Source organism: Hemicordylus capensis, chromosome 4 (genome assembly GCF_027244095.1).
Source record: "Hemicordylus capensis ecotype Gifberg chromosome 4, rHemCap1.1.pri, whole genome shotgun sequence".
Classification (NCBI taxonomy): Eukaryota; Metazoa; Chordata; class Lepidosauria; order Squamata; family Cordylidae; genus Hemicordylus; species Hemicordylus capensis.
In genome coordinates, this window is record NC_069660.1 from 157,922,502 (window position 1) to 157,934,557 (window position 12,056).

General features: G+C 45.7%; 1 protein-coding gene across 2 annotated transcripts in view; it reads left to right on the forward strand.

Annotated features, from left to right (window-relative positions):
• Nucleotides 1-8,945: 8,945 nt before the first annotated feature.
• Nucleotides 8,946-12,056, forward strand: part of LOC128324762 (quinone oxidoreductase-like protein 2) — a 28,571-nt gene continuing 25,460 nt past the window's right edge. The window contains exons 1-3 of one of the 2 annotated variants that reach the window (XM_053249717.1): nt 8,946-9,172; nt 9,317-9,427; nt 11,587-11,743. In XM_053249717.1, the coding sequence (XP_053105692.1) occupies nt 11,636-11,743 (108 nt within the window). In that variant the 5' untranslated portion in view covers nt 8,946-9,172; nt 9,317-9,427; nt 11,587-11,635. The remainder of the gene's footprint in view (nt 9,173-9,316; nt 9,428-11,586; nt 11,744-12,056) is intronic. The other variant, XM_053249716.1, reaches the window with a different exon arrangement.

Below are 12,056 nucleotides of genomic sequence, written 5' to 3' on the forward strand. Positions count from 1 at the left end.
CTGACCTCCAATAAAATTACAAAAGTGGGGTAGTACTTACCTTCTCCTCATGCTGGGTGTCTCCTTTGTGACAAAGGGTGTTACAAAGAAAGCTTATACGAGGAGCACCCCTTCATATTTGAAACTGTAGTTCCCACTGTTTGTACCATGGATCCCATGGGATTGTGAGATCTCTTTTTTGTTTCGCCTGTAGCTAACTCAAAGGACATGTCACTTTAGCAGGTAGCTTGGGAGAAAGAACTCTCAGGTCAAGTTCAAAAGCACAGGACTGCAGGAGGACCTCTGTGGGCTGTCACCCACTGATTGCTTGAAGATGAAGTAGGCGTGATTTAATCAAGAGCTATTCTTTTAAAGAATCAGCCAAGTATGTTTGGACAGTGGATAAGGTCAAGATAGCACCTTCTCAGGAAGGAGCAATAAGAGTTCAAAGTTCTTTATTTGCGACCCAAGGTCAGCATAAAGCAATAAGAAAATAATAGCTCATTTCCTCTGCTAATGAGCATGTTAATGGCTGACTCAGGGAGATGGGAAGCTAACATGTTTACATTATAGCCACCCCCAGACAGTCTGAAAAGACACTAGAGATAATCTTTGATGCGACCATTTTGCTGCTTCCCACACAAGTCTAAGAACATAAGAACAGCCCTGCTGGTTCAGGCCCAAGGCCCATCTAGTCCACCATCCTGTTTCGCACAGTGGCCCACCAGATGCCGCCGGAAGCCTCAGGTAGGAGTTGAGGGCATGCCCTCCCTCCTGCTGTCATTCCCCTGCAACTGGTATTCAGAGGCATCTTGCCTTTGAGGCTGGAGGTGGCCCACAGTCCTCCGACTAGTAGCCGTTGACAGACCTCTTCTCCATGAAACCCTTCTTAAAGCCATACAGGTTGTTGACTGTCACCACATCTTGTGGCAGAGAATTCCACAAGTAGATTATGCATTGTGTGAAAAAGTATTTCTGGTTGTTGGTCCTAGATTTCCCGGCAATCAATTTCATGGGAAGACCCCCGATTCTAGTGTTATGTGAGAAGGAGAAGAAATTATCTCTATCTACTTTCTCCACACCATGCATGATTTTATAGACCTCTACGATGTCTCCCTGCAGTCGTCTTTTTTCTAAACTAAAAAGCCCCAGGTGTTGTAGCCTTGCCTCATAAGAAAGGTGCCCTAGGCCCCTGATCATCTTGGTTGCCCTCTTCTGCACCTTTTCCAGTTCTACAATGTCCTTTTTAAGATGTGGTGACCAGAATTGTATGCAGTACTCCAAGTGTGGTCGCACCATAGTTTTGTATAAGGGCATTATAATATTAGCAGTTTTATTTTCAATCCCCTTCCTAATGATCTCTAGCATGGAATTGGCCTTTTTCACAGCTGCTGCACATTGAGTCGAAACTTTCAACAAGCTGTCCACCACGACTCCAAGATCCCTCTCCTAGTCAGTCACTGACAGCTCAGCTCCCATCAGCGTATACTTGAAGTTGGGGTTTTTCGTCCCAGTGCGCATCACTTTACACTTGCCAACATTAAACAGCATTTGCCACCTTGTCACTCACTTCCCCAGTTTGGAGAGATCCCTTTGGAGCGCCTCACAATCTGTTTTGGATCTTACTACCCGAAAGAGTTTGGTATCATCTGCAAATTTGGTCACCTCGCTGCTTACCACTACTTCTAGATCACTGATGAATAAATTTAAAAATACCGGACCCAGTACAGATCCCTGGGGGAACCCACTTCTTACTTCTCTCCATTGTGAAAACTCTCCATTTATACCTACCCTCTGCTTCCTGTCTTTCAACCAGTTAGCAATCCACACATGTACTTGTCCCCTTATCCCATGACTGCTAAGTTTCCTCAGGAGTCTTTGATGAGGAACTTTGTCAAAAGCTTTTTGGAAGTCCAGGTATACTATGTTAACTGGATGACCTTGATCCACACACTTGTTGACACTCTCAAAGAACTCCAAAAGGTTGGCGAGGCAAGATTTACCTTTGCGGAACCCATGCTGGTTCACTCCCAGCAGGGCCTGCTCTTCTATGTGCTTTACAATTTTATCCTTCAGGATGCTTTCTATCAATTTGCCTGGAACAGACATTAAGCTAACCGGCCTGTAAGTCTTTCAGACCTTTCCTAGCCTTTGTCCAAGAAGAGGTCCATTCCTGTAGGATGATGTGGAAATCTACTCTTCTATCTGGAGGCAGCACCTGGAACACCTGGAGGTGGTATTCCAACATATCCAGGAAGCTGGACTCACAATTAAGGCCAAAAAGTGTCAGATTGGCCTATTTGGGGCATCGGGTGGGCAAGGGTACCATCTCATCCCTGGAGGCCAAGGTGCAAGCTAACCAGTAGTGGCCAGTCCCAAAAAAGAAAGGGCAGGTGCAATCTTTCCTGGGGTTGGCAGGTTATTATCAAAAATTTGTCCCAAATTACAGCAGCTTCGGCTCCCTACCCTCTGATCTGACCAAGAAAATCAAACCCAATATGGTGCTGGTGGTCTAGGGAGTGTCAAACTGCTTTTGAGGAGCTAAAGCAGTTTGTGAGAGGAGAGCTGGTCTTGTGGTAGCAAGCATGACTTGTCCCCATAGCTAAGCAGGGTCTGCCCTGGTTGCATATGAATGGGGGACTAGTTGTGTGAGCACTGCAAGATATTCCCCTCAGGGGATGAAGCTGCTCTGGGAAGAGCAGAAGGTTTCAAGTTCCCGCCCTGGCTTCTCCAAGATAGGGCTGAGAGAGATTCCTTCTGAGAAGGGCACAGGGGCAGTGATAATACAATAGGGCCCATTGAGGAGAGGAGAGGGCAGCCCATTGATCTGTATCAGAAAGAGTGCTATGTCATTGTCTATGCCCTGGAGAAGTTACATCACTATCTGTGGGGGTGTAGATTTGAACTCCGAACAGATCGTGCTGCTCTTAAGTGGCTGCAGGAGGCGCAACAAAAAAAGAAGACATTTGTTCGCTGGAGTCTTGCCCTCCAGGAGTATGACTGGAGCATATTCAGTCATATGGAGCATATTCAGGGTAAGACCAACACTGGTCTTGGAGCATATTCAGGGGAAGACCAACATTGTGTTGGATGCCTTGTCACGGGGACCCTTTGAGGACCCCACCGGAACTTAAGGGACCTCAGGGAGGGTGGATACCACCGAGGGAGGGTGTGTCCAAGTGTTATTTGAAAAGTTATTGTTTACAGCTGATATATGTAAATAGTTGAGTTTGTACGTTAAGGTTTGTGTTACCATCCCTTTGAGATAGGAGGTCCCACCCTGTTTCCACCTCCTAGTCTCATTTTAAAGAAGCTTGCAGCCAGCCAGCACTGATAGAGTTAACTGGGAAAAAGCAGTTGACCTTGATCGACAGACTGGAGACCCTAGGTCATGACCCAATCAGTTAACCAGGTGGGTGAGACTAGAGGGCTTCAAAGGGGCTTCTGGGAAGAAGAAAGGTTTGCCCAGATGAGAGAAGAGTAATGGAATCTTGCCAGATTCTTGCAGGGTGTGTTCTGCAAATCACTGAGGGCCAGAGATTTCAGGAATTGGTCTCACCTAGGTCCTGCTGAGGTCAAGGGAAGAAAGTCAAGGTTGATGGCTAGGGATGTGTGAACTGATTCGGGAGTTCGATGATTCTAGGTCAAACCAACCCCCCGCCCGATTCCGTCTTGACCGGGACCGAACCCCCCGACCAGTTTGTGATTTTTTAAATAAAAACATTTTTTTAACCTTTTTCCCCTCTGGGGGAGTTATTTGGGGTGGCAGGATGTGTGTGTGTGTGTGTCTGTGGAGGTTTCCCCTCCCCCCACCGACCTTCAAAATGCCTCCCTCCAGCCTCCGTATATTTGCGCGGTGGCCATTTTGGCAGCCGCTGCTCATGCGCAAATTGCCTCTGTGAGGCCTGGCATAGGCCAGGGCCTTGCAGAGGCCATTTGTGCATGCACTGTGGCCTCCCCCCCCTTTAAAAGTGACCTATTGGCCCTGTGCATATTTAAGCCCTAACAAGGCAAAGCACTTTCAGCCACTGGTCTACCTTTTAGAGGAATACTAGGATAAACTAGAAGAAGAACTGTACTTTGAACACCTGAAACGCACTATATAAGGATAAGGGTGATTATTACATAAGAACATAAGAACAGCCCTGCTGGATCAGGCCCAAAGCCCATCTAGTCCAGCATTCTGTTTCGCACAGTGGCCCACCATTAGTTTTATACTTTCACTCAGCTTGCATCTGGAAGTCTTGGCAGTTTAACTTGTAATAACACATCTTATATTTAGCAGGGGGAGAGCAATTGACCCTATCCAACTCCAGCACAGCATCCCTCCAGTGGCTGTTGCTGGTATCTGCCTTTTTTCTTTCTTTTTAGATTGTGAGCCCTTTGAGGACAGGGGACCATCTTATTTATATATTATTTATTTTTCTACGTAAACCACTTTGAGAACTTTGGTTGAAGAGTGGTATATAAATAAATATTTGTAGTAGTAACAAACTCCTGGCTGCTTTGTTTTTTCTTTTTAAAATAAAAACAATTCAACTGCATTTCACTGCTCAGTAGAACTCCAGGAAGTTAGCCTGATGTAGAGTTTAGTGGCTATGCAGAGCTTTCTGGAACATGTAAATAGAAACAAACACGGGTGGGTGAGGTCATTCCTGACACAGAAATGTCCACAGTGAAATTGTTCTCTTGAGTTCACATCAATGGCTGACTACCGTGGAGTGTTTACCATGCGGTGGCTGGCTGCTTATGTACTCACTGAAGGATGGACGCGGACACATGGAGACCTGGCTATTTGTAGTGCTCAGTCATGCAGAGAGGCAACGTTTACTGCCCTGGCAACCAGTTGGAAAGGTGACAGTAGAGAGCGCTACAGGGAGTGCAGTCAAATTCAGCTCACCAGGTGACTCACCAGCTCATCTCAACACGTAGCCAGACACTTTTGATGACCTATTCCCTATGTAGTTGCATAAGACTTGTAAGGCTACAAGCAACCATCACATCCTAAACTGTCCTCTGTCCACCCCACTAAGGGCTTGCCTGGATCATTCTCTTGTTTTCTTCACTTGCTTTTCATTGTAGTTCTCATTGTCTAGCCTCTCGTGTGCACTGAAACATGCAGGAGTACCCCTCAAGAGACTCAATAGGCCTCCCTAAAGTTCTTTCTGCTCTCCCTTCCCTGCTGACCCTCAGCTGAGTGTGTGCACATGGCAACATGCATGGCCATCACCTGCCATGAGTGCCTCCCATATGTATAGTCACCTGGTTCTGCATACCATAAATGCAGGTTACCTGTGATCAAGACTTGTTACCTTTATGCACAACCCTGATGAGAAGCAGAATGGTTGGCTCTACATAAGGGAGGCATGCATGGGCTTTCCATAGTGGTAGGTATAATAGCCACACCCGTTGTCATGTGTTCATTGAAAGTTAGGTTGCCCTGGTATTTCAATAGGACAGGAGAAGAAAGACAGTAAGCAGAGCAATCATAGTGTATTGTACTGGAGCCAAGGTGAGCACATGTTACTACTCACTGTAGAGTAGTAAAACATGTTAGATTTTGTATTTTTTAAATAGCAGATTTTATATTTTATTTCATAAGGCATGATTTGACCACACTATAATTGGCTATAATTGACCTCTTGCTAAAGAAAAACCAGTGTGGTGTAGTGGTAAAAGCACTGATTTAAGACTGAGAAGATCTGGGTTCAAATCCTGTTCAGACATGAAGCTCACTATCTCTCAGCACAACCTACTTCACGGGGTTGTTATGAAGACAAGGGTGGGGCGGGGATGAAACTATTCGTAGCTCCTTGGAGGAGGGTAGGAGAAAAATGAGAGAAGCAAATGTCATTTGGCATACTTCTTATGCCTCTCTTTTCGGGGCAAATCTCTACATCTTGTGCTATCCAAAGGTGGCTCAGTGAAGTGATATCTCAAACCAAGAAAGGCATGCCTTAATCAAACTGATACCAGAGTGACAAGAGAGGGTGCTGTTTTCCTGCAGTTTCCAGGAAAGGGGACAACCTAGTCTGTGTTGTAAGTGCTTTAGTGTACTGCTCCTTCCTCCTCCTCCTCTTTTATTAAATGAATAGTATGTTTTATGTGAAACACAGTTGCTGCAGGCAAGAATTGGCATGAGCTTACAAAAAGCACTCCATCCGCACTGACTAAAGATGTAAGCAGTTCTTAAAACATTATAAATTGTTCAGGCCTCTGGGGAGGATATAAATACACTTGAGAAGGTTCGGCTCAAGCTCTCCCACTCCTCGTCATCCCCAGTCAGAAAAAGAAAACATAGATGGATGAATAGCTTAATCTTGATCTCAGACATGCACGTATGCCCACAAACGTACACACCCTGCTGACTTCAAGCATGGGCATTTTTTTTTAGTCAAAAAGGACATTATCTTCTCCCTTGCAAAGGAACATTGGTCAACATCCAGACTAAGCCTGCACTGATGCACCAAGGTTTTCTGTTGTGCAAGGGGGGGTGGAGCATCCACACTCCCCCTCCCCTCTGCAGTCACTTTCGTCTTCCACAGGTGTGGGATCACCGAAAATCATGCTTTCCTCATGCAATGGAGAATCCTGCTGAAGTAATATAGGTTGGCTTGGATGTTGCCCATTGTTCTTAAGGGGCGAATTCAGTGACCACTTAGAATGAAGTAGCCTAGCCTTATTGATTCAGATTACTCAATTTCTCTGCCAAAATGACACAACCACAAATGAAATGGGAAGGCTGAGCAGACTCTTTTTATATAGAAAGTTGCAGGCTCAGTCTTAGGAACATCCAGTAAAATGTTCAGGCAGAAAGGCTCAAAAAAGCCTCTGTCTCGGGAGAGCCACTGGGTGAGATTCACCAGTAGTCCAACTCAGCATAAGGTGACCTCATATGTTTACATCATATGAGATCACCGTAGGCCTTTGATATGAATCACCTTATGATATCAAGTTATATCCTTGACTTGTACCCCTGCAAAGACCCTAATGGAAACAATCCTATACAACCAATATTATACCCTGGGTCATATTAACAACAATGCTGTTTTTGTTACAGGTAGTATAGTAGCCAAGCCATGATAAGAGCTTGAATTATTGTGCACTTTGTGATAAATGCACAAAACTTGATAAATGCCAAAGGTACTCTACAAAGCTCAAATTAGGAGAGATTCCTAATATTCTAGGAATTAAATCTCACAGTGGGTCTCTTACTCCCAAGTAAATGTACTTGTATTTACCTGGGAGGATCTCAGGATGGGAGCAATGGGAGCAAGTCCCAGTGAATTCAATGAGAGTTACTTCTGAGAATATCAAGAATGCCTCCTGATCTTGAGCTACATATTTGCATATCTGTGCTTCCATCACAAAGTGCATGCACACAGAAACACACAAATTTTCTTTTGCTTTTTGCTAAGCTGCTTGTGCTAAGAGCATGGGGTCCTAGCCAGACTGGGAAGCCTGCTAGGAGTGCTTCAGTGTCTCTCCCCTGTTGCTTGAGTTGGCTCCTTACAGCATTGCAAAGCCTCTGGAATACTTGTTTTGCAATGGTCTGATGGTCCATCTAGTGGCCAAATGGAAATAATACTTCAGATTAAAATGTCTGTTTATCTAGCCTCCCTGCACAGATTGGAACTTCTGGGGGCCAAATTAGATGAGCACTAGGGGAGAGATTAACTCTTCACAGTTTTTCCTATGAATTCCCCCTCTCTTTGCCCAGTGTGAGGAAGCATACAGGCATATTTTGGCAAATAGCTTTGTGGTGGAATTTCATTGGGAAAGCAGAATGGGGAAGGGTTGAACCTCCACTCATTCAGCACTGGAACTCCAATCTAAATAGGACCTTTCTCCACCCTCCAGTGGCTGCTATTCACCCTTAAGAAAATGTGGGAGGTCCTATTTATGGATCCCCATTGCCATGTCTAGTTTGGCCCCAAGTCCTTCCATAGAACCAGCCAACTCAGGTTTGTGTGACCCAGGATATGCTCGACAGGATCAGACTATTATGTTAAATAGAGCACAGCCCCAGTTGGACCAAGGACCCTGCTTGTAATGGGCCTTTGGGTGACCATGCAGCTTCATCTTGTTGGTCTTCTTTGATTTTATGCAGGCACATCACCGCTATGAAGCAGGGGTGTAGCAAGGTTGGAGTGGGCCCAGAGACAAGTTCTGGTAGCTCCAGGTGTTAACACTCACATCAGTTTCGGCGGATGAATTGAACTAAAGGAAGCTTGGGCGGGTGGGCGGCTGGGGGAGTCAGTCATGTGACTTGCCTCTGGGCCCCACCCCAAGGCAGTGGGCCCCCAGACAACTGTCTCCCCTTGCCCTATTATAGTTACACCCCTGCTATGAAGAGAGTTGTTGACACATCCAGACAAAATTATTCCAGAGAAGTCCTCTAATACTTCACATGAAAGTGTCAGTGTATGCCATGCAACACACAAGAGTCAAAATGCCTCAGAGGTTGTGGTACCATTTCTTTCAGTTAAATGCACAAAAAAGGTCCTATGCAATCTGACCCGAGAGCAGAGGCGCACCCAGGTTATTTTGGAGCCTAGAGCTAAAGGCCTTTGAAGGCTACCCAAGCTAAGCATCATCTCCCTACACACACCACCACATATGCAGTATTTGTAACACGTGGTCTTGAGGACACAAACGGAACTCACAAGAATGTAAAACAGGCATGTTTATGCAAATATGTATTAGCAGAAACATTTCAACACACCACTTACCATATTCCCATCCCACATGTTTCTTTCCCCACTCCGCTCTCTGTCTCTAAGGAGGATTTGGGGGGACCCAGGGGGTGTGGCGACCCTAGACTTACTCCTCCGCCCCCTGCACAACTCGATCCTGTGCCTGTTTACTTATTCACGCCTGCGCGGCTCAAACGCCAGCACTTCACTTTTTAAAAAAATGAAGCGCTGGGGGACCGTCACTCTGGGTAGGCTGTGCTGCTCACACTCTCTCTTCTTGCTCCCTATTGGGCTTAAGAGGTTCCTGTTTGGGGGCGGAGCCTTCAGGTGGGAGGAGAGAAGGGATGCCTCCGAGTTGACCAGGAACCCAGGAGAGCAGGGCGCAGTGACCGCTTATCTACTTTGCTTGGGGGAGGCATGGCGAGAGTAGGCGGATCAATGGGTTTGCGCTGGTGCCTGGGAGCCCGCAGGCATGCTTCCGGGATGGACGGCTGCAGGTGCGACCTCGGAAACTGCCGGTTTGCTGCTTTGTGTTGTTCTGCTTTCTTCCCCCAGTCCTCGTTCGCTTGCCTGGCGAAAGAGCCGCCTTCTCTCTTCCAGCCTGGCTGTCTTGTGGATGGAGTTTTGCTTGTTCTTTTCAGACGGGAGCGGGAAGGTCCTTAGCCCCTTGGATATTCTCAGTGCACGCCCCATGAACCCACCACACAGCGCTGGACTTGTTCGTTCCCCGGAACTAGCATTTTTATTTAGAAGTACGTCTCACTGAGTTCCATGGGAGTTACTATGCACTAAGTGGGCATAGGAGAATCGCATCCTTTATTCCTGCTCCTTATGTAGCACAAAGCTTATTGCTCTCTCCCCTTGATTAAATCCTTGGTCTCCTGTGTGAGTCAAATGTGCCCAGCCTCCAAATGGAGAGGTCTAGTTTTTTTCCTAGCCTTGCTGCTCTGGCTTGCCCTTCCTCTGGAGTTTCCTGGCCTCTCTATGGTCTGTCATCTCCCTGCCTTCCTGTTTTAGAATAACCAGATGCAAAAGAGGATAATGGAGTTGTTTGTTCCTTTAGAAGGTTTTCAGAAATGCAATTTCAGTAGTTGCACCTTAAATCCACTTTTCTTCTACACAAGCTCTAAGAAGTACAAAGTCTGTCTTCCTTTCTACTCTCACCTATTCTCAAACTTGCCTTCTGAATTCATCATATCCCACATATTCTTTCCCCAAGATTCTTGACGCCTCTGTAATTCTAGCCACCACCACCTACAGCTATATCCATGGTCCCCAAAGTAAATGCTCAGTTCTCTGTGTTGCCTCAGCCTCCCTCATTTCGGCTTTGACCCTGTATTTCACCTTCCCTTCTATATGCCTTGTACTTTCCCAGACTGGTTTCAGTTCTCTCTCTCTCATTCTACTTCTCTCCATTCCCAATCAATTTATCCTCCTCAATGCTCTAGTTAGCTAACTCCTAGCTACTTCCCTCTTTCTTCTTTGCTGCCACACCTCTTCACTTCCTCTTAAATAATATGCCCATCAGATCAGGAAAAGAGTAATGAACAATGGACTAGGGATGTGCATGAAACAGGCTTTGCATTTTGTTTCAAGCTCGAAATGAAATACAAAATGCTTGAAATGTTTTGCCAAAACAGTGGCCAAACTGGCTGTTTTGACTAAACAAATTCAGAACATTTTGAGTGTTTTGGCCATGGGGGACTTGAAACATCCCATTGTTCCCCATGGGTAGTTCCTAGGGACACCAAAGTGGGTTGGGTGATAGGGCATGATGGGTGCTACCTACCATCCAACCCACAAAACAAATGGGCAAGCGGGCGATTTTAAACAAAATTTTAACCTCCCCCCCGCAAACCCCCATAGGAACCTATGACACTTCTCTGCAAAGGTCCAATGTATGCAAGATAAAATGTGTATGGTCACTGTCCTTGTATAGATATGAGCTAAGTACAAAGATGTCATTGACATCTTGCATGTCATGGCCTTATTGCCCATCGTTCATAATACAACAAAAGGAGGAAGTGCTCTTAAGAGCTGGATTCTGATGGCAAAAGACTGTGTGTGTGTGGGGGGGGGTGTGGGGGGGAAGAGAGTCTGCAGTGTGCTGTGTCCTGACAACTTGGAGGACTACATATTGTTTTAATTAAAAGTAAAACTGTCTGACAGAGGGTAGGGATGCAACACACTACACACGCCAAGAAAGAGTCAAAGGAAGATGTGCAAGATTTTCACACCAAGAGGGGTGAGCAGAGGGTGGTATTTCCACTAAATAAGGAACTATTCCACTAGCTATGCTTAAAGGGAGCAGAAGTTAACATTTTTAGTGCTATTTTTGAACCAAATGCTCTTGCCATGGTATTCCCAAAGACGAATCAGATCTTTTGCTGGTAAAGCAGAACTTTTGCTGGTACAAAACCTTGCATACATTTTGAATCTCATCCTAAATGAATGATTAAGACTGAGGTTCCCTTCCTCTCCCACCAGCTCTTGCCGCCACCACCCCGCCCCTCCTGCAATCCTTTCTCTGGTCACATTAACTATGGTGCAGGATTCTGTCTGCAGTGGTAATAACCATGGATGAATTTAAATCAGGCTTAGAAGGCAAAATTGAGTTGCAAAGCCTGGTTAAAGCTAATCCTAGTTAGAACCAGTTCAGGCATCATGCTGCACCATAGTTAATGCTCTGCAGAGAAGGGAGGTGAGAATTCTATTATGGGTAAAAGAGGAAACAGAACTTGTAACCAAGGTTAGGATATAGCTAGCATTACATCTCTGGTGGCTAATGGGGTTCATGCAGTTTAAAAACATACAGGTTTGCAACAGCAGAACAAAAGATACTGAGTTTAAGGACAGGAAAAGTCAGCCAACATGTGGTATTCTGACATTGGTACCTACTGTCATCTTGCAGAAGGAATGCTGTTGGCCAAGAACTGTTGGGTCTCATCTCTCTGAGCAGCATGGCCCTCCTGCAGCCTCGAAGGACCTATCGAGCAGCCCTTTGTACTGAGCTGACAAAGCCATTGACTATCAGGGACATCCCATCCGCTCCACTGCAACCGGATGAGGTAAAAGAGTGGCAATGCTTGAGGCATTTGAAGATGACTCTGAAAAGTACTTTCACGTGTTTGGATTAAGAAGCTTGTTCAAGAGGTTGAAGAATCAATTCAGTCACCCTGAATTGTCAGCCTCTCTTTACAAGGAGAACAGCCTTGCTTTCTATTCTAAGTCATTCTCAAGTACTGTATTTTCTGGAAACTTCATGTGTTTTTCCACCACTGCCTAGGAGCCAGTTCCTTCCCTTTGTTCACATCTTCAGTGTGTAATCATATCACGTGCTGAAATTAGTAAGACATCTGTTATCCCAGGATAACTGACTGT